The sequence below is a fragment of the Temnothorax americanus genome, unplaced genomic scaffold, assembly GCF_048541705.1.
Source record: "Temnothorax americanus isolate GAGA-0224 unplaced genomic scaffold, ASM4854170v1 Scaffold42, whole genome shotgun sequence".
NCBI lineage: Eukaryota > Metazoa > Arthropoda > Insecta > Hymenoptera > Formicidae > Temnothorax > Temnothorax americanus.
Genome location: NW_027509570.1, coordinates 1,077,784 through 1,105,325, shown reverse-complemented (window position 1 = coordinate 1,105,325; position 27,542 = coordinate 1,077,784). Strand labels below are relative to the sequence as shown.

Below are 27,542 nucleotides of genomic sequence, written 5' to 3'. Positions count from 1 at the left end.
AGGCCATAATTGTTATTTATCAGCCGCCCGACGCGGCTAAGTATATTGCCATTATGGCTTGTTTCCCGCGTAACGATGATAATAATGAGAGCGGCAATTATCTCCGAGTTACACGCGATGACTTGGTCGAATAGATCGCAATCTTTTTTTATATGCTTGAAAGGTGCAGCAGTCGCGCCTGTGTCATTACGCCGGGGTATTCTAGACCAATATAGCGCTTCGTTATATCTCATTTAAGTAACGTAACCTGCAATAAAGCCTTTTGGTGCGACAGATAAAATGTATACGTTAGCCTTCACGCGAGGAAACATGGTTTGTAGCGATTTCAACCGCGTTACTATATCCGCATTGTCTCGTGAAAACGTGCTTGTTGAAGATAATTGTTACTTATCCGGCAGACATGCGTGAGAAATGGAAAGCACACTTTGCGAGCACGTGTACTGACGTACATGAGATATTATTTCTTGCATCGGTGACCGTGCGAAGAATACGACCGACGAGACGCCGCGCCGCGCGCCGCTTCGCCGTGTAGCTTCCATCACGAGAATGCGCGCCAGAATGGGAATTATTTATCTGCCCCGTGCACCGCAAGAAAAATGGGTAAAGGAGGAGACGGCGTGTGTATGCGTATGCCGTGTATGCGCGCTATGCCGCGATTTCTATTGTACAGCACGTACCTAGGGGAATGGAAAACGAATGTTTTCAAGCCGGCGCCGTTTGTTCCCGTCTCGATGTGTGCGCGCGCGTGGGCTACGCGCGTTTCATACGGGATAATAAGGTTCGCAAGTTGCGCGTGTGTGTATGTGTGCGTTAAGATTATATAGTTAGATCTTAAAGGAAGATGGTTAGCAAGTCATAATTGTATCCTCGTTTCGCCCTAGCGTCAAATCATACACATCCGTTTTTCGAGACTGCCCGATTACCGGGAAAACAGTTAAACGCTACACGAGCCCAACAAAACGCTCGCGAAGATAAGCGACGCTGTGATTACTTTGCGGGAGCGCGGAATTTGGACAATGTGTGAAAAAGATGTGTCGACGGAAGAATATGGAAGATGGATCACTCTGGCTCGCGTTTGTTTTAGGACGACGACGTCGCGGACGATACTTTTGTCCCGAGTTAACAGAGATTGATTGTCGCGCGCCTTTTTTACGATAACGCTCGCGCGCATTGGGCGCACGGAAACGACCGGAGTATCCGCGTCGTCGCGGTAGATACAATCCGTCGTTAACGTGAACGACGATGACGATGATACGTCAGCGGCGCTAATTAGTTAGCCGCGGTGTTCCTCCGAGGGAGGAGAAGATTGAAGAAAGAACGGCGCGGCGCGGGCGGGAATTTCCACGTAGTCCAGGAGGTCGCTTAAAAGTAGCTCCGGGGGAGCGTAATCCATCATCGAAAGCGAGCTGGTGTAATGTAACCGGCCAGTTATACCGACGACTAATCAGTCAGGCTGCCTCGCCGTATAATTAGCAGTCTCTCGGTTTCTTTCTCGCGGCGGATACTCTTGCGTATGTCTGTAACGCGTTCGCTCGTATAACTACAATACTCGACCTCCCTTCCTGCAGCTCGTAAAAAGTATGCCTTGGTAAAAAGTATGTTTTGGTTTTCCATCCGCGATCGTTAGCGAAATATTCGAGTCACGGTATATTACGTCTCATCTCGAGCATCGTTGCCAAGAGCATCAACTGGATGATATTTTCAAGTAGCTTGTCACCGTTTGCGTGGATTTTATTAAAAACACGGTACACGACGTAGCTATATATCGGCCGCGAAACGTGAGAACCATGCGCGAAACATGTCGACAAGTGCTGAGAGTAAGAACCTCGGGCAAATTAATGCGATCAGCGATCGTTCCATCAACGACGTAACGATATGATATATAATTTACAACATAACAGTAATTTCTCTCGCGCAAAACGGGTGCCCGCAGAAGAATTCGCGCGTAAATAAGTGGTACTCGCGCGTCGCGTTTGGCGCGAGTACCTCGAGTGAGGGTACTCAGGCCCGCGCGGCTCGGCTCTTCGAATCCACGAGGGATGAGAGGTCATTATGGGCTCGGCACGAGTTAAATGGCGAACTTAACGATCTTCCACGAGATTCTTTCTTCCTCGATTGTCTCGGGCGCGGCCTTGCCGCCCGAAGCTTTACGACGCGACGCAACGGCGACGGAGCCGGAGCTTTTACTCCCGGCGCGGAAATTTTTATTTACCTTCGCCGGAAGTGAAGGGACGCACCACTCCGGGTAGGATGACGCAAAATAACAGGAACAGCGAGCAAGATTTCGGCCTCATCGCGTATCACCGGATCACCGCGGTCTAATCATTCGTTCATCTCTCGCACGTGGTGTAAAGGAGGTAAAGAAGACCGGATCGGAGTCACACTTAAATACCGTCACTCGACGTCACTCGACACGACACTGGCCACTCGTCGGCTTGATACGAGCCCGCACCTGTAACATAAACGGAGAAGAACGCTTGATTACAACATTGTTATATCATATCTTAATTGTTTTAATTTAAATAATCTAGAAAGTAATCTTTCGCAGACACGGATGAAGTATAATAAATGAAATATCTCTGCTACGTTTAGCGGATATTTCGAGAAATACGATAAAGCAACCTATTTCGTTGCTATACGTATACGCTGTATGGAAGGCTATACTCTTCAAAATAGAAATTCTCTCTCGCACGCAACCGGGGTAAAGAAGTATCGAGGTGAAACGGGTTTAACGTCGGTCAGGTCGCCGCCGCGGCGTTGTGTTTCTACCGGAAAGCGTAAAAGACGGTTAAGAAAGTTGAGAGTGCCACTTACGACATAGCTGGCAGCCCTTGCCATTTAAATATTCCAGCGGCGGCAGACACTTTCCCGCACGCGAAATTTCCTTCGCGGCGCCTTCATTTTCAGTCGTTGCTACCGTCGTGAAAGGAACGTAAGGAAAGCCAAGGCGCAGGGATAGGGAGAGCGTAATTTTCCCCCGTGGTTCGATGGCTCCCTCGAACGCGAAACTGCTGTTTCTTCGGGGGGGGGGGGATTTCGGTCGATAACCGTCGGAATTAATTATTAAACGCGATTCGTCTACTGGAGAAATACGGTTCTTCCTCGGGATTATCAATACATTCCGCCGGATTCAACATTTCACGGAACTTGAGGCGTTAGTGCCTCGAGCCGACTTTGCGCGTAACGGGATTCAGAGTTTACTTTTAAATACCGGAGAAACACGTTGTATTAGCGATGAAGTTTTAGCAACGTATTTCATTGCACGTGTAAACCTATGTTTCTATTTAAATAACAACGCGGTATTACGCGAGAGTTATTTTCGCTTATCGATCGATACTTTAAACTTTCCAGCGAGATGCTTAAAATTCACGCGATATGTGCATATCATGCAACGAAATTCGCGCAGAAACGTATGATCGCGAACACGCTTAGCGTGCGTAAGTATATGCAAAGCTTGTTAGTACCAAGTTGTTACACGATCCCGCCGAGTCGGTTAGTTGAAACGCGACTAAGGGATCGTTTATCAATGTCGTTCGTCAAGGTCTTTCGCTAGATGTCGATTACATCTGTAAATGCTGTTGCACAGCAGCTTTCTCGTGAGCAAACGCAATGGAATAAAAGTAGAATGTTGGTGAAATTTAGTACGTTGCGGAAAAAAAAGTACAAAGCAGTCTTTTCAAGTTCCGCGGTCACGTTACCAAGCTTTGCCCCGGAAATAATCTGCGATAACAAAATTTAATTGTCATTCGCACCAGCGATATTTTATGAAATAATTAAGTTAAGGTTATGTAATATTATTTTTAATATGTACGTGACATGCGATCTCCGTATATTATTTCAGCACTGTAACTTTTTCATGCTGGGAGATTTATAGTTTTTATAAGAATTTTGGCGCAAACAAATATCTTATTTTTTATTCATGCGAGATTCAATTTGCTTATCGTTTTCGTGTTTTCCGTCAACAGAATAGGTCCTCGAAAATCGATGAAGCCGCTGGCGCAACATCGCCGCGAACCGTGTACTCGAGAGTATACATCACAGGTCGAAAATGCTCTCGAAGATTCATGACGCGGAATAATCCAGCGAAGGTCTACGCAACACGCGCATTATGTGGCCACGGTATCGCGGTACCCTACACAAATTTCCCATCTCGGGCTCGTCCTAATCCTGCGGGACGAGAACTCAATTTATAAACGCGCACGGTATTATCCATTCAAAAGGTTTAAAACACTCGACGGGGATCGTGCATTGCACGCGCGACGGCTACATGGCATTTCACACTGCAATTGACACGAATCCGCTTGTCCCCGGACTCCATTTGGTCGGAAAAAACCAGCCAGAAAAGCCGACTATCGTTCCCTTTCTTTCTTTCGTTGTATTTATTTAGGTGAACCGTAACGCGTCTTGTGGCGCAATGTGGGCGCATTGTCGGCGTCACGACTAAAGCGAGCGAAGATGATACTCTTTTTCCTAACAAGTAGAAGACGAGAGCACGATACGAGAGCGGTCTTTGAGTCTTCGCGATGCATCTCGAGTATCGTATGACAACAACAGGTAGAGCGACCGGACTGGACCTAGCCAAAAGGATTCAGCTACCGGTTCTTGACGCGATTCATCTTTCTCGATTCGGAAGGGTCAGGAACTGTACGAATTTATTATACGGTCACACCTTTGAGAAATTTTTGATGGAGGTGAATGATACCGTATGCTTGTGGGAAAAAGATGGGTCGGGTAGCGTAGACGCGGTTATAAATTTTATATTTAGTTAGACGCTCCAGTCTAATATTTGCTGGCGATAAACGAGGATTATCTCGCCGGATTAGGGGAACGTCCGCTGGATATAAATTCCAACGTCTTAATAGTCGGTAATTTAATGAACGAATTTTTTGTTCAGTATTAAGGTATTAGAGTACGCTTCACGCGGATTTTGTTTTCTGCATTTTTTTTACTTCTATTTATTCTGTTTACATTCCGCAGAACGCGTCGAATTTAACTCTTAAAGACTATATGGTCTTTATATGGATCTCGCATATGGACTTTTGATCGCGTGTAAAACTGCGTCTAATCAACTAAATCTTAAATAATTATATATGAAATAGGGGTAGAAAAGACTGAAGAATGTAATAGAATTAGAAAAATTGTCAATAATTAATATTAAATTGTACAAAAACATCAATTTTTAAAGTTTTAAATGGTTGAGACTTAAGATGTAGTCTTTAAGGGTTAACGCAGTTCCCGCAGAACATCGTATACATCACGAACGTGTGAAACTAATCCGCGAAAACCGCGCGAACATTCCTCAAGGATGTACCGACAACCGCAAGGGATCCCTTTGGAACACGCGTCGAGCCTCAGGTATCATCCAGAACTCGGTTTCTCCCGAAGGCCGACTATTCCTTCTTCGGCCCGTTTCTCTCCATTTTTCGTCCCTCTCTCTCTTTCTCGCTTCTCGGTAACGTAATCCGAGAAGATTACGGAGCGAAATAAACATGTCAACCTCCCCCGTGGCGCGGCGCGGCGCAGCGGCCGCGGGGATGTGGGTTCGCAGCGTCTTTATAGACCGCACGTAGAGGATATCGCCTTTCTTTTCCTCGGCCGCGCGCGCTGCCTCTTCCTTGGTCTTTGCCTCGTGCTCACATACGTCGTCTTCCCTCCACAACGTTCGCTCGTTGGCGACGTAGATTCCTCTCGGATACCGGTCCTTCTTCTCTCGCCGGCTGTTATTTAGCCAACGGGCAGATGCGTCTAGGCAGGTTCACACGAACTCGATCGGTCACGAGTCCTATCTGCCTACGATCTGGATCCTCCTCAATCAAGGATAGATCATCGCGGTTTTTTCTTTCTATCAGATCGATCGTATCGGCTCGCATGTTTCTTTTTTCCTCCGTATATAGATATAAATATCGTTCTTGTCTGAGAAAAAGAGGAGGAACGAGATGTCGAGAGCGAGATGATTTACTCCGCGCGGGTGGAAACCTGCGATTTCGTGGAGAACCTGTACAAATACGTGACTACCTGCGGCAGGAGGATTCGATTTATAGTTGTATTCTTTGAGGCGCATCATGCTTAAAAGCGTTTGCATTGTCGGAAAAGATGTTTGCAGATGTTCGAAGACGTGTCGATGTGGTTATCGATTTCTAGTGGTTATTAATGGTCTATAACGGGACGAATTCTCCTTCTGCCGCGCCGCGCCGGTGTTCATACGACTAGGAAAGTATAAGAACTTCTTTTCCACGATATCAATATTCCGTCGACGTACTTACAATTAGTGACCTCTTCAGTTTTGCGATATGCTATCGGATTACGAGAGAAAATTATTTCCCCGCGCTTGTACACACGGCATTTCAATCGTAATGCACGACGGTGAGACCTTTTACTCAGGAGATCGCGATACACAACATAAATTATCTGTTCGTGAGTATCAAGGATACTATCTCGCGCATTCAGCGTCGCTCCTCGCGTAGAGAAGTAAAACTCCGGCCTGGCGCGTGCTTCGACTTCCAACTAAGTATAAAGTAAGCGTAATAACTTGAGAGATCAAAGGGAGTCTCGCGCGAGAGGGGTTTAAAAGAGTGCAACCCGTAAAATCAAGCGTCGCGGTATTCGGATGGACTTACCTCTCCGCGATTACTTCTCGCGCGAGGCAGAAGCGCGAGGAAACGACCGCGCGGCGAGCAACGATGTCACGATTCCTGGTATCCGGGATACAAAGGATCTTTACAACTCCCACAACGGGAGCGGATCAAAGGATCTGGTTCGGGGCTAAAGAGTTTTCCGATCCACGCTTGGCAGTCCGCGGCCTCTACCTTTCGAGGGCATTCCGAAAATCGGGCACCGCCACGCGGCCACGGTGTGATTTTAGAGCGAAAAGGATGAAAAGCCTCGACGTCTCGTCGCGTCGCGTCTCGTCGCGTCGCGTCACGTCGCGTCGCGTCAGCTCCGCTCGCTCGACCAAACACCGAAATACACCTTCCCTTTGCTCTTTGATCGTTTCATCGCCCGCGCACAGAGCGGCGGCTATGTAACGCGGCTACACGGCTCCTTTGCGCGTAGTCATCTTGCAAACAGGAACGCCAAGAAGGGCGGCAGCAACCAGCTGAAAATATACCCGCGCGGAGACGATCGCACGCGCGCGCGCATGTTTCCCTAGTCTCGATGGAGGATCAAACGTTCCTGCCCTGGCTTTTGGTCGACAACGCGAGGCGAGCGCGCCGCGCCTGAAAGTTATTTTGACGTTTTTGCATGAATATAAAGTACAATGCGACTACGATCGCCTCGGGCGGGATCTCCTTCAGCTCGCCGCGATGCGGAGCTATGCACACGATACGACGGAGCCGGAAGATACGAGGAAACGAGGACGACGCGCCGTTCACCTCGACCGCGCATATATCGGCGGACGTAAACGAGAAGCTCTCTCGCGCCGTGCAATGGCGAGCGTAATGAGGATTTTTCAGACGTTCGGCGCCTTAGGGTATTACGATGTGTAAAAAAACGATGGGGGGGGATATTCCCTCTCTCTCGGGCCTGCAAAGTTTCTCGATTTTATCTGCGCGCCGCTAAGAAATCCCGCGTGTGGTAAAAGTTCGTCGGAAACGGCGCGCGGTTGTTTACGGCGGATATTCCGTGAGGTTTTTCGCGTCGCGCGTGACTTTTCCGTCGTCTCCCGCGCAACCTCTGCGGTAAGGTATAAGGGTACTGGTAGAAACTCTTCGGGCTCTCTTTGGATATCCTGGAGCTATTAAAATTTCACAGACATAGCAGCTACCGTTAAAACGGTATTTTTATTTTAGTATTTTCTATCCTCGCAGTTTTATTGTATCGATACTTGGAGCTTCGGGGAGATAAAAGCGTTTCGCCATCACAAATTTATTTGAATGAAATGAAGTCGCTCGTTTCTTTATTATCCTCATTTTGCCTCTTTCCTCCATACATTAATTCTTCAGAATTTATCCCTCCGTCGTTATCGATCAATCAATAATCCTTTAAAGTGCTTATAACGTCTGCCCATCTGCTGTTCAATCGGTAATCTTACTCATCGCTTTTCGATTTGTATCGGGCCGTGTTCTCCGACCAGATTACGCCGTTAGCCGAACCAGTGGGCCTTTAAAGATCGATCGTCCGATCGATCGGCTGGCGCGATCGGCACCGAAGACACGGTCGTTTCGCCACCGCGCCGAAATTCGTCGACGCGTGAATATATTTTTCGCACGCGGACACCGGGCTCTCTTTGGCCCCGCTTTTGTGTACGCCCGTCCGAAGCAGGTAGGCACTTCGTGTTCTCACGGAGGCCCCGAAAGAATCGGCCGCCGCAGATGCGGCTCTGCGCGTGCCAGGTGGGCCTCTTTTCGATGACGCGGGTTCTCTCGAGCCAATGCAACAACGGCGTTGTTCCCTGCGCGAGGGGGTTCCGATCGAAACCGCGATACATGGCGCTCTGCGTGGCGGTGCGGCCCGGGCTTCGTCGATCTTGACGGCGAGATAAGGCGGGACCGTACCGAGTTTTTAATGGCCGAAGCACGGAAAGCGCGGGGTACGATCGTCGGCTGGCCGCCGCGCCGCGCCGGTTCACGCACTCCCAGCACGTACATGCAGACTTCCTGTCTTCCTCGACCGGCGACCTTCTTGACCGGGGCTACGTGTAACGTATCGTCGTACGGCGAGAACGGAAGTTCGAGAAATGAGCGCGTCGCGGGGGTGAGAAGTACTCGAGACGCCGATGACGGCGATGTAAAATGATAGACGTCCGCGTAAAATCGTCGGACCCGACACGAACGTGACCAATGCGCACGAATGTGTAACCTTCCGCGAATAATATCGCGTGTGAATGGCGTATTAACCCGTCAGGAGTATCGGGCCGCGGCCCGCCGTCCGGCTTCTACACGGATCCCGTGGAGATTCGAGAGTGTAGGTCCCGCGTAATAGTTTCACTCCAGAATATTTCGACGTGATATTTTTATTCATGATGGGTGGGGAGAGAATTTCAACGAACGCATTATAAAGCGCGCGCGCGCACACGGCAATGGAGCTGAAATTGCACGTTGAGAGGGAGCGGAAGAAGCGATATAAGCTCTTGTATGAATTGGCTTCTGAAATTCACCGGTCGATACGTGAAATTTATTGTAAAAAATAACAGCGCTCTAATTTTAATTAATTATTATTTAATTGGCTATTAAGATTGAAAAGTAGATACACGCACAATTTGTGTTTGTACGCCTCGTTCATGAAGCATTCACGCCATACAGCGTTTATTTACCATTAAGATTCATCAAGTTCTTTTTCTACGGAAAAGTGCTATTATAATTTCAATTTGTTGCCCTCCAGCTGTTGCCTGGAAAATCCACCGAGCGTCTTGTAAGAAACGCAGACCGTTCCGGTGTATAATTATTTTTCCTCTGTTGCACGAAGAAAAGCGGAAGTTAAAAGTGCCGGCTATCGTCGATAGCGGAACCGACACCGACGAGGAAGGCAACGTTGGTTGAAAGGCAAACTCCTGTCGGTGACGGGGCGAACATTCAAAGAAGCGCGCGCGTGTCACGCTCGGTGTATTTACAGAAAGCGACTAATGTAGTAAAAGCAGAAATAAAGGGATCCGCCGACAAAACGCGCCTCGCGCGCGTTCCACTTCATTATTCTCGAGAACCCTTTTCCACGCGGTACACGGTTCCGCGTCATGACGATCATCGCCGTGAGTTAGTCGCTTAATAAAGTCTCCAATGAAGTCAAACGAGATCCCTCATTTTCAATCGCGCCGAACACCACTGCACCGGCGTGGTCGATCGAAATGTTTAGTCAGCCGCCGTAGTCTGTTTCTCTCGTAATCGTTTCGAAACCACTCGATCTTCCGTATCGCGTTTCGAAGTTATTTATAACGGCAGAATCATGCGTCACCGGATTGCTCCAGATCGAGCATTTATCGATCCATCGATTCTAGTTGCACGGTGAATTTTTGTGATGCGATAGAAATCGCGAAGCGCTTTCTATTATTTCTTTCTTTGTATCTTTTGTACGTATATATATATATATTATCGCGAAATTTATATGCGCGCGGTCTAATTAGTTAACGTTCCCAGTAGTAACCGTGAACAGTAGTACGCGAAAATATTTCAATGGGCATGACTCCGCGAAATGGAATAAAGCCGTAATTATACAGCGCCACTGATACAATTAATACATTTTACCGTCGCAATTTAAAGAGATAGCATGTTATTAATTAACGAACGTTCGACGAACGCGCGCGCAATGATATATCGAGGGTTTTCTATCCCAGATGATTTACTCGTGTCACAGAGACGCGAGATCTTTACGAGCGATCGTGAGCTCGTGAGTGTCACGACTAAAGATTCACAGTCAATAAATGCCGTATAAAGTTGGAAACGTAATGTTATCGATTTGTTCGAGATAATGCCGTCCTTTCAGCGTCGTTTCCCTCGTTATAACCGCGCAAACATACTGATCTATCGCTGACGATAGATATGATCGTCCTACCGGAATACCGTTGAAGGGGCTGTAATTGAATCGACCATTTTGCAAATCACCGTCGACAATCCAGCCAATCTAACGATGTAATAGCGCCGCTTTATCGGGAATCGACATTGCGCGCACGTATAGATATCTGGTAATCTCCAGACCTTCGGAGATCTTCTCCCCCCTCTTATGATGTATACGTTTCGCGTATTTCCGAGTAAATATGGGGTAGGTAGTGGTACGAGTGCAATTTTAAAGCTTTCGGGTAAAAGATGCAGGCATGTATCCGGCGTAAATCGTCGGCAACTTACTGCTCGCCATTAAGAGTCCTGGCCGAAGAACGTGCTCCTGTATATGTAATCCTAGTAAGTGCCCTCGAGTACTTGTAAATCTTTATTCGACGCATATGGGAGGATATTTTACGATTACGCGAATACTCGCGCGCATGTTCCTCGTAGTTACCGTAGTCGCCCGGGAGCCATTTATTGACATGTACGATTACATTTTATTTACGCGCGAAGCTTGACTCCGCGCGCATATGACTTTATCCAATAAAACTGAAATGGATTTAGAATAATCCGTAAACGTTCCGCGTACATATTTCGTGTCCTCGGCGAAGTCTCGCACGCCGCGGGCATAAAGGAGGAATATAAACATAGCTCCGATGAAGCAACAAGTAATAGCGTATATCGCCGAGTTAATGCCGTCTCGTGTAATTTTTCCAACGACTTCATTCATTTAATGCGCAGACCCGTAATATAAGCGTACTTTAGCCTGCCAGACCAACGGCAGGTTGTGCATGCGGTCGAAGATTATAGCCGTTCCGCGCAAATCCGGTAGTTGATATCGGAAAGTGATCATCGAGTCGCGGCGCATCGGTAACAACCGGTATTTTGGAACAGGGAGGGAATAAGGCGGCGTCTCGTCGAGCACAAGTTTACGATACGTGAGTTTTTAACAGGCTCTCCCGGATACTTTTTTGGAAGGCGTCCATGTGGCCCAGCAGGAGCGCAGGGGTTAAATGTTAACGTCCGTCTTTCGATTCGGTCCCTAGCGGGCTTTTGAAAATGTGCAGCCACCGGAATCAATCGGGAATATTCCCGCAGTCCCTCGAGAGCGTGTAATGAATTATCTCGATTAGTTATCTGAAACGTCACGACCGACCTCCAGCATTGAAACATCTTGATTGTGAGAAATGTAAATTTCTATTGTTTGTAAAATACAATATTTTAAGTTGCTGGAGAGGTATTATTTTAGTTTTCTTTATGTTAAATTGATATTAAAGTTGTTTTATGATCTCTCCGATTATAAAATCGGAGCAATATGTCTTTTGCTATTTTGTTAATCTATTTCGCAGTTTTGTGAAGTAATTTGCGTCATCATCTATAAGCAGCAGCATTTTACGAGCGAAAATTCTACCACATTTCTGCCTGCGTCTCGGGTAAAGGCGCTACTTTGCATACGTTATCGGGACACATTTCTTGGGTCGACGCGGTACAAGAAAAATCCGGCTGCACGACGCATTACGCAACTTAACGTCGGATATCACTTACTCGTGAAGCCAATCAGCGAACCGTGGTTATCCATAAACCGGCTGGCACTTTAACCCCACTGCACTGACACTGGCGTTATCATCATCGTTGCAAGTTCGTTACACCGCGCGCCGTAATGTCATTTTTTTAGTCCCGGCCGCCACGACCATCGAGAGATACGTATTCGTTTGCCGATCTAGAGCGAGAAACTATTTCACATCGATCCCCGTATCACGTATCCGACGCTGACGGCGCATAAAGAGCACACCGATTTCCCTCCGTCACCGGTAATCTATCCGCACCGTTCAAAAATAATGGACCTCGAATTCGTCGTAGTTCGAAACGTCAAAAACCTCTCCCCACAGGTACGAATTGTGAGAAACGTCGCTTTCACCCCTCGTGTATGTTTCACGGGTACGGTACGGTGCACGCGCACGTCCCAATATATACGAGGGTACGCGTTTCGGGATTAGCCGTTAAGAGCGGATAAACACCAGGAGCCCCAGCACGCGCGGCTCATGTCGGCCAACTGACTCGTAGAGCAGAAACCTCGGGGCCCTTCGCCTCTCGGGCGCCGGTGCTGGACGAACGTGGTGGTAATGGTGGTGGAGGTTGTTCGACGGTGGTGGAGGCATATCGGCGGTAGTGGTAGTGGCGGTGGTGGTGAACAGCGATGGTGGTGGTGGCGGTAGTAGTAACGGCGGAGGCGAAACCGGTGATGGTGTAGGTGCCGGTGGAGGCGGAGAGGCAGCTAGAGGAGAGGAGTGGGCTGGTGGGAGAGCGTGAATGCCGTTTCTGCAGTCGTTCCTGTACACGCGGATGCTGTGGAGTACCGTCCGAACTGCCGCACAAGAAGGACCTCTCCGTGTACAGAGAGATGGCCGCAGACATGGTCAAATATTCATTCTATCTGGTTGTCGTGGTACATCGCCTGGCCCTCGCGTGATACAATATTTGTCCAGGTTGCTTGTTTCCCGATTACTCAAGGGAGCCCGCAGGGCCGAATTTTGGGGCATTCGATGGTTATGCGTACTTGTTAGAAATGTATGATAAGACCACGAGTAACTGTTATTGGAGGAGAGCGGTAGTTCGGTATTTTGTACTAAAAATTTTAGTGAATTGGTACCTTGTGGGCGAACGGAACTGTTGACCGAAAGCGAAAGTCGTACATCAAGCGAGAGGAAAACCGCTTCTCATTTGTTTGCCGCCCTTTGCTTGAGCAAAGAAAGGTCCGAAAGGAAAAAGGCAAAAATCTAGGAAACCGGAGAGCTATCCTTCTCTCTTTGACAGCGGGGCTCAAGTTGAGCATAGAATCCGCTCCATTTTGGCCGGCGCATAAATTTGTTTTTTTACCAAATAAATACGCTGACCATTTATTTGCGATGTCTCCCTTTGCCCATCTCCGTTCTTCTTCTCGTTTTCCCCGATCCCGTTCCTTTTCCCTGCTCGCCGCGCGACACGGCCGTACTTGTCGCTACGTTCGATAAATAAATATTGATTGTCGAGAGGCAGGGGTACCGCAAACAAATCCATTAATAACACAAATTCAACCCCCGCTTGCGCGGAGATATGTGCATGTACCCGCAGAATCCGGGGGGCACACGAATACGCGCGCGGTGAATTTCACCTGTACCAATCTGACGGTCCCCACAACCCGCGCTGCACCTAATTCGACGTTTTCAGTGTCAATTTATGTTTGCGGGTGGATTCGGCGTCACGGTAGAACAATTTAATAACGTTCATTTCCATGCGTTTCCCAATTCTGCCTCGTTCTTCTCTCTCTCCATCTCTCTTTTCCTCTCCCTCTTCCTCTCTCTCTTCTTCTCCCTCTCCCTCTCCCTCTCCCTCTCTTTCTCCTTCTCCCTCCCTCTCTCTCTCTCTCTCTCTCTCTCTCTCTCTCTCTCTCTCTCTCTTTCCAGCGGGCGCTCGTATGGTTTACCGAAAAGACAGAAAGAGAAAATCGGTACTAGGAGAATCGTAGCGGCGGATTCATGCAAATTCGAGACTGTAATCAAATAATCCTCGATGTTTAATATCCAACTTCGCGGTATGTCTCGTTAACGCTCACGTTACAAAAGCAAACATACAAGTTTCATCGATTGTCCGATCCCTTTCTCCTTCCCTTCACATTTTTTTCCGCCCCAGGCCAAAGAGAATACAAGAGGGGACGACAGAAGTTCTCTGAAAATTGATTTTTACGAGGAACGACCTCTTAATTTTAAATACAGGGTGGCTCATTTTAATTTATCTACTCAACTATCTTAAAACCCGTAGGTTTTATAAGGAAACTTTTTAGACAAGAGTTGTTCGGTTCTGAGGGGGAAAGCAGATAGGAATGTTTGTTAGTCATCGAAAAGTAAATACTTTACGAGATATTTTATATATTTATATTAAAAGAATTATGACAAAATATAAAATATTTCAAGAAATTTTCAACGAAAGAAAGCTTTATTATAGTGTTTTGAAAACGTCTCGACAAGGGCTACAGGAATATACCATAAAAAAAATAGGGGATCCAATTTAAAAAAATTCGAACTGACCCTGATTTGACAACGCCATCGAAGGTCTAATTAATATTCCTATCTTCTTTTCCCCTTAGAACCAAACAACTTTTGTCTAAAAAATTTTTTTTAAAACTAGGATTTTGAGATATTTGATAAATTAAAATATATATAAGCCGCCCTGTATATTTTTTTTTTTTAACGATATATATTAAATACAATATATGTATATTAAAGGCAGTCTTGCTTACCAGACTCGCGCTCGTCTAATTGATTGGTCGATATTTCACAATATTCCACTAGAGCTTAAATTTTTCTTATACTTTATTTCTTTTTTAACGGATACGGTATTCTTTCCCGCAATCTATATCGGACGTTTGTCTCTGACGTAGACGGAGAAATTTTAGATTTCTCTTCTACTTGAATTCGTTGTAAGAAAGCTCTCTCTGATATTTCAAGCCGGAGATACAAGAATTGAATATTAAAAATAGATTATGAGGTTATCGGTGCGCATGTGCCAAGCGTTGCGACGACTCTAGCAAGGTGAATACCCGGCGCGATATCGCTAGGAGAAATTTATTTATATTTCCCGTCAACTCTCTCTCTCTCTCTCTCTCTCGTCGTAGCTCCCTTAGCTACTCGCGGTTAAAATATCGATCAAATGAATTTAAATGTGAACAAGCGAAATTTTCTGCTCCAACGTATCTAATATTTATATCATTATTTATTTGACTCGCGCTTGACGTGCGTTCGTTATTCATAATTACCGGGAATCTCGTATCTGATCCTGGACAACACGGTGACACGAGGTGACGCGTGTTTCGCTCATATACCCTCTGTCATACGATTCCTAATCGATAAATGAGAATCCTTCTAAGCAGACAATAATATAACAAGCAGGAAGGAGAAATGAAAAATTGTACCCTTCCAGCGCGAACCCTCTTCCCATCGTAGTTTTACGTGGTGTCTCGAATAGAAAAAATGATCGTCTCGTAATCCTATATAAACACGGTTATTTTTATCCCATTACAGGGCGGTTCGGTAACGGTCCAACGCGTAGCTTCGAGTCCGCATAATGTCCACGTTCGTTGTGCACGTAGCTTTAAAGGCTGCCGACGTCCGGGGATGACCGCAGGATCCCGGGGGGTGTACCGTGTGCCACACCCCCTTTCGTCTGCCGCCACGAAACTGCTTAACAGCGGGGGGTGAATGTGCCCGGTCCATGATACAGGGCCTTTGAAATAGTCCCCGGGTCTTCCGAAGGTCTTACGTGTACGATTCCATTGAAAGGCCTACGTTTTCGACTTCGGAATGGATTGTCGTAACGTGCCTCGGAAAAAAAACATGGTAGCGACAACTAATGATGATTCGTCGTAAAATACTTAGTGCCCGACGAATACCTGGTGGGTTACACAAAAAAAATAAGATAAAAGATCGGAAACGGTCTCTTAGACAAACTTACGACGAAATTATGGCTTTTCACTAAAACCTTTGTTAGGAAGAAGAATTATTAGTTCTTTTATTGCTCTCTGATTTGACATGTTTACCGAGATACTTTTTTATACGCAATTATATGCATACTTTCATGATGTTTCTGGGGCAAAGAGGGCAGGTTCTGTGGTTCTCAGAGTCATTACTGAAAAGCGGCCTGGCCAGTTTCGGTAACACGTGTTACGCACTCGTTCCCGAAAATCTCGGTTGCACGTGACGCCCACGAATCCGATATTTCTCATTTCGGGTGACTCTTTCTGTCCGCTTAATGATGCGCGGAGCGGCTATACATGTATAGTCATCAAAATAAGACTCTTCTTTGAAAACCCGGCGGAAATCGGTCCTTAATCAGCCGGAAACTGGCAATTGACGAATATTCCGGCACATATTTCAAAGAAGAGACTCAGATATATAACGGCTCTCTTCTTCGTGCGGAATTCACCTAGAAGCACCTCGTCGAATGCTCACGGCCCGACAGGCCGTGGAATATTTTTTTTCTCCAACCCCTCGTATTCGCTCTCGTGGGTTGCTTTTCTTGAGAGGAAACTCTTGTAAGGTCGTTTCGTTTCGCCAGGAGGTCAACGGAACTCGAAGACGCTCCCCTCACCGCCGCTGTATCGTTCTCCCCCTCGGGAAAACCAGACCAGAAATTCTATGGTTGAATCGAATCGGGGGTGAGAAGCGATCCGGGTTTAACATAAACAGAAAAAATACCAGTATTTCGCATAAATATGTATAGAATATTGTGTTACGAGAATCCGTGGTATAGAGGTGATTAAGGTATAAAGAATGCGATCCACTCGAAATTCCCTTTTTTTTATGTATAAGATTGGAGTGTAAAAATAGCTAGAGAATATGTCTGCTAAATATGTTTGAATATATCTTTATATTTGTTTGCATATTTTATTTCTCATTTTATCGATAACTACAATTTGCGCGTACGCGCGTGATTTCCTTATACAATAAATGTAAGAATAAAATAGGAGCTGAAGAAAGAGGAACAAAGGGAAAGAGAAGTACAGCGCGACTCATCGCCAATGCCGTATGATCGCTTTGACAAAATTGACGTGCGATAGGATCGTAGGAAACTCAGTGTGGAATTGAGCGTAGTTTTTCTTTTTGCGCGTGTCAGCGTGTCCATTAATTTTCAAGAGGAAAATCGATGTCGCCCATCTAGAATTACGAGGCCGACGTCTCTTCGAAGACCCCATGAGTGAAATTCGAGCTTTCTCTCGTAAAAAAAAGGGACCAAGGAGCAGAAGCAGGAGAGCGACCCGGGAGGAACCGGGAGAGAAAGAGCAAGATGGAGAAACGTTCGCTTGATGGACCCTACGAGGCGTCTCGAGGGTTTCACGAAGATATCGGAGGGACCAAAGACAGAAGACGAATACGCCACGTCCAGTCGATGCATTCGAAATATTTGACGGTGGGTTTCTGGCTGTACGCGAGGACGAAGAGAGAGTGTTCTTCGTAGATTGAGTCCTTTATCTGGAAGGTAGGATCTCTCCGTTCTTGGGAGCCCACCTAAAACAAAAATATGCCCGGTCCGGTCGAGAGGATAGTGCTCAGGTAGGCAAGCGTGTACCCAGTGAATCGATTTCAGCTTCTCGTGGATACGTATACGTGGAGACGTATACGTCTTTCGTGATACACGTCGCTAATAGTATTTAATGGAATCGATAACTCCCGACAAATCTCTGTATCTCACATATAAAACTCGCGCCGGTCATAAATTCGATCTGCTCTCGGCTCGAATAATACGGCCAATGCATCGCGCGCGTTCGGTCCTACGACGGGTTTACATTAATAAGGCAATACGTGGACCGGGAAGTTAGTTAAAGCAGGCTAGATTGTTTTTTTTTTTTTATAGCTACCGTGATCTTTATGATTGTTCTACCTGCGGTTTTTATGGATACTACGATTATTTTTTTTTACTGTTCTGTCGACACTGATGTGTTTTTGTTTATATGCAATGGAATCTTCTATTCATTGGCTGTATTTCGATATTCACTGTCAATATTGAAAACCTATATTTTTCTATATTTTACGTCACGTATAGTATAGATTTTTCAGTGCTGACAGTTGCTGACATCGAAATGCAGCCATTGTCAAAACTACGGATAAAGAGAAATTATTAACGGGAATGCTTCTTCTGCTATTAATGACAGTAATATTGCGGCGAGATTTCCGGGAGGAAATACCAAGTCTATTGAAGCATATCGCACTTCGCGAATATATCATTCCACGTCCCTTTTCGATTTTAATCACCCGGAAGCTCTCTACGACATAGAATAATTGCCTGCACTGGCGATGAAAAGGATCACGAAGCCTTTGACGCGAGTTAAGAAGATCCAGGAAGCGGGGGGCGACACGATCATGACGTAGAAAGTCAGGATCTTCGGTCCGAGGAAACAAAAGGGGGCCGAGTCCTTCCCTTTGTCTCATAGAGGGGCACACCCTCTCGCGGCGCATTATTTACCGGCGATACGGCACGCCTGTGCGCGCTGGGATATATCGGCGACCGGACGAGGGAGACCGGCCGCTAATGGCATGTTGGTTTTCTGAAAGCCGACGACTTCCCCAGCCCCCAGTCTCTACGAAGACTTCTTCTTGTAACCCGGCAATTTCGATGTGCCCCACAATCTGGGAGATTGCATCCAACGCTGCCTAGGAGGCGAATTATCTCGACTGTACGCGAAAGGGACCGCGCGGTAGGCCGGCCGGGCTGATTTACCTTTTCTGGGACTTTTATACCGGCGACCCGACGCGGTTATAATTCAGAAACGAGATATTTCTCTCTTCCCCTCTCTCAATTTCTACTTATGACCGAACGTTACCTACTCCCCTGCTGCACCTGCCTCACGCTTTTTCCTGGGCGGCGTTTCCGGTACCTATCGAGATAATGACAGAGCTCTTGGTCCCACAGGATTCTGGGAAGAATCGTGCAACAAATTGTATCCGGATAGATGCCTGTATGTATCGGATTGTGTACAAGATAGTTTAAAACGAAAAAAGTCATTGTTTCGTTAATTATGAAAGACTATACCGATTTTGTGATATTATTGTGTAATTTGTAATGTAACAATGTAGAAATCAATAGCAATCCTATCGTGCAAACGTTTTATTGAGTGCTGTGTTTTTTTGTATCAGCATTTCCGAGCTTATAATATTGCAGCACGTTTCAGTACAAAATGTGTGATTAATTATCAAAATTTCTTTCTCGACATTTGACGAAAATAAGTTCATTTTATTAATTGTGCAACATGCCGGAGAATAACTCGAAGATTTTTATCGTTCCTTTGCAACATATTAAATAATGTGTCGATAAATTATGAAGATCTGAATGTTTACATGATTGACGTTCAATTAGCGAACGACTCCTTTGCGGCAGGATTATGTAATTACAACGTTTGCACCTTTATGAGAGAGGCTGACAGAATCGCTCATTAGACTCAGGCTTCTGAAAAGACGACGAGGAGACCGTGCGATAAAGTGAAACGATATTTACTTCGATTACACATTATCAGAATATCGGGACTCATAACGACCATGTACTTTTGCGCAGCCGAATAATGTCTACCAATCAGGCACCCATTCAGAGTGTATCATTGAACATTACACCGTGTCTACTCACTCAATAAACTCAATCAATCCGAACGTGCTATTTACTTCTCCGTACCGCGCCGCTATCGCGATTTTCAATTAGCGGCGCGGAGCACAATGGAAGCGACGGAAAGCCGAGAACGCCGCAGAAGACAGGGAGGAGGATGAACCTGATCCGCCCAAGGACGGAGGGAACAGCATTCGATGGGCGATACGGGCTCGTAACGGTAGGAAGGAAGAAGGACTCAGCCGAACGATTCGACGCGCATTCTTCGGACGCGTGCTCGGCAATTTGTGGTACGAGGGCGCTTTACAATTAGCGGTATCTTCCGAGGCAGCATTCTTACTCTTCTCTCCGTCGGTCCCACGCACCACTCACCGGCTCTTCCGAAGGCTCCTCACCCGGTTTTGTCGTTAAGCATTAATTGAGCCCCAGTTGAGAGATTACAGAGAGGATCCTCGCGCGTAGAATGGTATCCGAGAAAACGAGTGAATTTCAGGCTGCGCGCGGCGTCTAACATTGTTCTCTCTCTCTCTCGTCCTCCTTCGCGGCGAAGCCGCTCTCCGTGTATCGTCTCTTTCTTTTCCTTCGGGCGCGGTTGCAGCTCTTCCGACGAACTCCGAGGCCAACCTGTTATTAAGGGACCCCCGACGATTAGATTGCGTTAATGGCGAACCGCTGTCTCTTCTTGAGGAGAAGAATCGGCCTCTCGCTTCTTTTCTTGCCTCACCCGTGTTCTTTCCCGCATCGGCACGATTCTCAGGAGCTCTGCTCTGCGCTCCTTCGGAAGGTCGACGAGGAAATTCGTCCCGCCGACGAAAATTTGTGTGCGCGCGCGCGTATCCGAGTTTCGCTGTATCCTGAATCTTTGGTCGCCGCCGGTACTCCACGTTGATTCCATTAGGAAGAGGGTATCCGTGCCCGATCCCACTCTTTATCTTATCTCTTCCCGCTTCGCGACAATTTCCTCTCGCGTCCGGGATTCAGCCTCCTCCCCCTCCGCCGAGTGGTACTCATTTAAGCGCCTCGTATTTCCCGTGGGAACTCGGCAGCCCCAACAAAAAAAAAAAGCACGAAAAACGTTTAATAAATAAATTGATCAGGTTTCTCCCCCACCCCGCGTTGTACACCCTTCGTTCCCAATCTCTTTTTTTCTCCCGCAAACGTCTGTCCGGGTTTCTTCCTCTCCCGCTCCGACAGGACGTACGGTAGTAGACCCCTCTCGGCTTCCGGAAACGCGACACCACGGATTTCGAATCCAACTCACATTTCATTAGCTCGCTAATGCCCGGGAGACGTGAACGTTCCACGTGAAGGAACGCGCTTAGTCCTATTATCACGATTGTTGCGATTGTGCCGTGATATAATGGAATTGTTACGAGATTGTTGACGCATCTGGCATCTGGTATGTCCTGAGCCGCGTCACGAAAGTGTACCACTAATTTTCGAGTGCTTGATCCTCAGCAAGCACTCTAACTTTTGGATGTCTTGTTGAGATCTAGGTCAAGTATTTTTTGCAACGAAATATTCGATTGTTATATTTTGAATATATCGACCAGCGACATATGTATGCAGATGGGACGAGAGAAAATTGCGTAAGAAAGAATTATTAATTTTTTATTTAGAAATATTTTTATTTAAATGCTTTAAGTGTTATTCGCTTTGAGAATAGGCATTATATCTGATTCGTATTTTGACACATTAATCTTTGTATATTAAACAAATAAAATTTAGTATTTAATCTGGCGCTAAAGAGAAGTAAGAAACAAACTTATGCATCTCTTGCAATCCATGAAGACATTGGGTTGATATATAATTGTCGTGGATTGTTGTTTGATTGGGAGAATACTCCGGCTACCATGTAGGAGTTGTTCCGCGAAGCGGCATAAAGCGAATAAAGATTTGCGTCGTAACGCGAGTACGAGCACCGGTTTACGATTCGCGCTTCTACGCGCCTCTAGGCGGACAATGGATTATCCAATGGTGTATACAAAAGTTGTCGTCATTAAACTACCATATGCGAGCGCGTGGTACACGCACGTTCGCGTCCAAACTCTGGTTCACCGTGAAAGTTCCATTGTATCGGCGACGGTTTACGACCGCGGATAATAATAATCAGGAAAACCGACCGAGGAAAGGGGAGTTTCGTCCGAGGTTTCGTTCGCGTGACGCGCTCGCTTCCACGTAGTTCCATTTCGAAAATGTCGGAGCCACCCTGCTATGGCACTGGTGGATCGTGCTATTACACGATCGTTTGCGAGTCGTCTGTGTTGGTGAAGGGGGGACGGAGGAAAAAAGGGAGATGATAGGTCTTACGTGCGCGCACACGCAGGGCGACACACAATTGTGAGCGGTGCTCGGGCGAGCGGCGGCGAGTAACTCGAGTAGGCTCTCGGCGATCACTCTGGTCTCTCGCTGCGGGATATGCATTTGTGCAACAGGCTTTTATACAGCCGTTGTGCTACTTATGCAATCGTGAATGCGTCGGCATCCCTGCCGGTGTTCCCCGCGCGCGGCCCTCGTGAAACGTTTCAATACGCCGTTGCCTCTACTCTCGGAGCCCCGCATCAGTTATCCGCTTCGAGGAGACGAGCGGTTATTGGTGCAATTTCCTTCGAAGTTACGCGAGGGTCCGAGTCACGTATCGTTACATTGAAATCCAACGAAATAATTTTTCTGCCGTTTGGGTTATACGATACGCGAAAGTTTAATGAGAGGTGGAAGTACATTATTTCGTAAAAATCATTAATATTAGGAGTTAAATTAAAAACTTGTTGAGACAAGTTAAGCAACATGTTTCGGAAAAATACATATTTGAGCAAGCTGTTTAATGCGCGTCTAATTAGCTTAAAATTTTCGAGATATTTCGTTTGTTCAAACTTTGTTACACGATGAGGTCGAAGCACGAATTCCGGAATAGCTCTACAGTCCGTTATCGTTTATTTTGTAAAACTCCACTCCACGTCAACGACTTGATTTCATCATATCCGAAGGAAATCCATCCGAGCTATTTTCTCCACGGCTCTCGTTACAGACTTGACCGGTGTCGGGTATAATTAACATAATTAATACACGGCCGACGAGAACCTCCCGCGGCTTTCGACCTGAGTCGCGCTTTTTCGGTTGCGCAGCGTGTGGTTTTACCTAAAATTATCTGAGGCAAGGTGGTACGGGGAGAAAGAAGATCAAGGAGGGTTCTCGGAGAGGTACGTAATGCCCCCCAGAGCGCGAAGGGAGTGATCGATAGTCGGTACAAAAGATCGGATTAATAGACGGATGGGGTTGTCCGAAGTCCGTCTGTCCTTTCTCGGTGATGGGTCTTCGTCGGAGCGAGGGGAAGGAAAGAATGGTGGGTGGAGGTAAAACAGGGTTGGGAAGAGTCGAGAATAAGAATGATCGGGCACCTCGAGATACCTCCTATTCCGGTATCTTTGTTCCGAAAAAGTCCAGTCCCACACCCACGACCTGTATTCGCATTGCAGGTGCGGATTTCGTTCATTTAATTCGCGCACCGATGAGGACCGGAGCATCTGGCAGCTGCAGACCCAATGGAAGTCCGCGTCGTCTCTCTCCCACCGACGTGATTCGCTGCGGCTCGCTTTCTGTCACCGACGGCTCAGTCTACCTTGACGTCGTCGTCGCTCGTGAGTCGTGTGGCCGGCAAAACAGTTTTGTGCCCCATTATTTTTTTCCTTCCTTTCTTAGAAGTCGAGAGGGCCAGGAACTGCTCTCTTGACAGTCCCGTGGTTCTCGCAATGGATTGCGGGACTGTTGCACAATGCGTCGGGGTAACACCGGGCCCTTTGTGCATTGCCGGCGTGTACGCGTGCTCTGTCTACCTATCATGGTACCGGCCTTCTCCTCTTTCTTTTTCTCCCTCTCTCTCCCTTTCTCGCTTTCAACGAAACGAGATGAGAATCGGAAAAATCTATTCGCTCTTAATTCGCTTCTCAACGAATGTACAATGGGTATAAGTTTTCCAGCTCGCCAGCGACGAACGTGAAGCGTTGGTTTACGGGAGAGAAGATTTTCTTTTTATACTCCGGAGATTTCTCCATTCATCCTCTTCTGTTTCCGTCGTTCGTTTTTGCGCCTACCGAAACGGCCAGCCGTTCGCATCTGTTCTGTCGCCTGTCCGCGGACATCAATCAGGGAGATCGATGTCTTTATGTGATAATTTGTCTTTTGTTTCTATGTAAGCCTGGAGATAAGCTTCCCCATCGATTACGACTACATTGATGTCAGAGCTACGTCGGAAATTTATCATAAAGCCCATCTATTTTCTTATTCAGCGATTCTATATATGTAAAGTTTTTCTGAAAATTGGGTGATTTTGTGATGTTTGAGGCAGTCTTCGTAATCTAAAAAAGTGCACAAAATTTAATAGTTTTTTTTATTTAATTTAAAATTACTTAGATATTAATTTTTTGTTAACGCAGTTTGCGCTTGCGACCTTCCTCAGTCTCGTTTTCCCATGCCTTTGTGATTTGTCGAATAACCGCAGGTGGCCAATACTTCGCGGTGGCAAGCGTATAATTTTGATAATGGATATAAAAGGGTTAGCTACGTTTGCAATATTGAAAGGTCTTTTCTCTTCGCGTACGGAATTTAATTCCTCGAAGGATTTACGTCGGTTACGAGGTCTCGTGAAATTCATGGTTCTGGATTCTAGGCGATTCCTGGGGGCCATATGAAAATTGAGTGGAGCCTATCACGCGCGTATCCCCTTCCACAGACTGGCTCTCCGATCTCTCTCACAGAGTTCGTTGAGTTCGTTGCTTTCCGGCGAACGTACTGACGTTCTCCAGAGGTAATACTCAAACTCGGACGATATTGGCGAGATTGCGGCGGGCAAGTTGCTCAACCGGCAGTAGCTGTAGCGTATTGCGCTTTGCGAAACAATGGAAGTCCTTGAGCGCGTTGCGAAGAACTTCCGGCAAGTCGGCGAGTTTGTCGAGAACCGGGAATGTTGAGAGAGGAAGCGCCGTATCAGTGCGACGTGTCATGACCAAGTTAAGATGCACAGAGGTTCATCGGACTGTTCTACATTTGTCATTATTGAGAATCGAAAGTGCATGAGAGAGCAATGAAAACGGGGAAATTCGATATATTATATATTTTCAGAATACATTGTCGAATACCGGCGCCATCAATCACACGAAGGTATATATATGCACGCTCTACATGAGTAATTTTTATTTTCCTTCGTTCAACTCGGCGTACGATTAATTACATTAATGAGGCAATTACTTGATTTAATGATTTCCACGTGGAAATAAAACGCTTTGGACACGACAGCATCGCCGTGTCCGCGCGTTCGATGGAAGCGCGGATATTAATATGGGATGATACGAAAATTAATGGTCCGCGCGCATCGGCAGTCGATTATCCGATTTTTCGCTGGGAATCGATTAATCTGGAAACCATCTGAAACCATAAGACATAATTACTTATCTTAATCCGCGTAAGTGGAGGTTTTACTTCGAAACAGACCATGTTTCTTCTTAATGACCAGGAACGGACGATAATCGAGTCAGCCGGTCGACTTAACGTCAATCAATCCGGGGCCGCCATCGCTTCCTCGACACGCTTTTATTTTGTCTCTCTCCCCGTCTGACTATAAATCAGTGCGTTTTTACGGATGCGCTTTTTCCGCCCGGAGATCCAACGCGCATAGGCCTGATTAAACGGGTTATTAATTACGCCCTGCCGACGACGTGGATAAATGCGGTACGCCCGATAAATTGGGGAACGTCTTTTTTCTCCAACATTTTCTTTTTCTAGAGAGTGCCCGGATATATACCCGCCTGGTGATACAACGAACTATGACATAACATTTTTAATAGATATCTATATTTTATTAAGATTGATTAGCCATGAACTTTTGATTTCACATTTTGTTACTCTATATCATCGCGAATAATGCGAACTATTATATAACGAATACCTAGAATACTAGTTACGGATGACGTCAGGATTCCATCCGCTATTCGACGAAACAACGATCCGCTGGCTATGGGAAAACGGAATCGCTCGTAAATAGAGTCATCTCGTCGCGCTCGTGCTGGTAACGACGCGATTGTCGCTAGGGTCGCCCTATGGTACGGTACGAATATACATTCATTAATCCAAATCAAATGTCGCATCACGAGATACTCACGAAAGGGTCGGCTCGCTCTTTGTGCTTATTCCAAAGCCATAACTTATCTCGGTCGCGCGCTTATTACCGTCCAATCGAAAGTAAACACTACAAACGTTTATAATTGACTTTTCGAACTCTCTCTTCCTTTTTCTCTCTCTTTCTTTCCGATTGCGCAACTTGTGTAATTTATTCTCCTGGACCACTAGCAGAGCGTTTGTAGAAGTTGCTGCGATATATAATGGATTCTTTTATATACCGTATATCCTCCGCGCGCTCGGGTACATATCCACTTGGGTAGTCGGATTCAGCGAAACTCTTTTAAAGTATTTAGACGGATCTACAAACACTCGAGCGGTATCCGCCGCGGTATATCCTCCGCGCGAGGCGGTTGCATTATCTCGAGAGCAATTAGCCAAGAATACCGCTCTTGAGAAGGCGCAGGCCGCGCCTTATCAGCCTTTGGAATAAACATCATCGCCAGCTATCCATTACCGTGAGAGAAGAAAACGCTTGTCGTTATAGCCAGTAATGCCAAGAGCCTAAATTGCGCGCGGGAGAGGAGCAGTCCTCTTGGGGCAAGTTGTCTCGCTATCTATCCATTTTCAAACTACTGAATGGTTTATCTTTGTTCGCGGGTAAATATCGAAACGGTCGTCTCGCGAATGCTGCTGCTCCCCTTCATTTCATATACTTCTTAGTTACATTATCGCTTACGTACTTACAAAGATATGGCAGATGCGGAAGTATGCGCGCGAAATTTTTATTTACGAGATAAATGTACGCGTGAGATAACGCGAAACGGACTTGCTAAAAATCCAGTATCTCTCATGGAAGACGATTGAACTTCTGTTATATTGAACTGCATTACGAATATGCTTCATGCAGTTTCTACGCTGCGTAAATAATCACCGCAGTTTCGAGATATCAAGTGCGTTTCGATAACGGTCGTATGCACGGGCGTACGCTCCGTTTCCTTTTGCATGCGACTGCAAAGGGATGGTGCGGTGCGGCGCCGGCGGTTGCACACCGCCAAGTGACGTTATAGCTGGGTCATGGCATTTCCATATCGATCGGCATGGGACCGGAGAGGAAACGATTTCCTTCGTAAAGAGCCCCCGATCGGCACGCGAGATATCGATCTCCGACAATCTCGAGTGCGAAGTGTGGATTACTTTGCGCAAGTTACCTGCGGACAGGCCGAGTATAACTGGTAACGTTTGATAAACCATTTTTTCGCTCGCGCGGCTTCATGGAAATCGGAGTGTTCGCCGGGCATTCGGGATGTGCCGTCCGGGAAAAACCGGTTGGCCGCAGCGGCGAGACCGAGCGTCGTCGCGAGCTAGTTAACGTTAGAATGCCGAGTGTCGTCCGTTCGAGCGGTCTCGCGTAATATATCGAGACGCGCGCGGCCGCTTTAATGGCGGGTAGCGCGTTTCCTGTAATACGCGAGATAATAACGTAAGATATGTCACTTCAAATTAGACGCGATTACGCGGTACCAAGCGCATAATGTGTGCGCTCGCGCGCCGCTCGTTTACACGCACGTGTAAACATACTGGTGTGTGAATACGCGCGCGCGCGCGTGTATGTGCCGACGCCGCGACGTTAACAATCGTGTGCCAGGCGGAATTCCAAGCTGATAAATTATTTCGCCGAGTGCGCGAGTCGGCATTTCAAGATGCAATGTGGCGCAACGCGCGGACGAGCGAGAGACCGCGTTCTCCGTGTTTCTTTTTCTTTTGCACACGTCGCCACGTGCAAGAGCGTCGCGAAGCTTATTCGTCCGCGCGCGAGTTCTTTTTATTTAA

The 27,542-nt window shown here is 46.7% G+C and overlaps 1 protein-coding gene and 1 long non-coding RNA gene across 4 annotated transcripts in view; one reads left to right on the top strand and one right to left on the bottom strand.

Moving 5' to 3' along the window:
* Positions 1-12,521, bottom strand: part of LOC143902965 (netrin receptor UNC5C) — a 32,796-nt gene extending 20,275 nt beyond the window's left edge. For 2 of the 3 annotated variants that reach the window (XM_077416245.1, XM_077416247.1), the window contains exons 1-2: positions 12,018-12,520; positions 2,213-2,452 (exon numbers count right to left, since the gene is read on the bottom strand). In XM_077416245.1, the coding sequence (XP_077272371.1) occupies positions 2,213-2,294 (82 nt within the window). In that variant the 5' untranslated portion in view covers positions 2,295-2,452; positions 12,018-12,520. Of the gene's footprint in view, positions 1-2,212; positions 2,453-12,017 lie in introns of all 3 variants that reach the window. The other variant, XM_077416246.1, reaches the window with a different exon arrangement.
* Positions 1-27,542, top strand: part of LOC143903015 (uncharacterized) — a 177,158-nt gene that overhangs the window by 120,169 nt on the left and 29,447 nt on the right. The gene's annotated exons all lie outside the window — the stretch shown is intronic.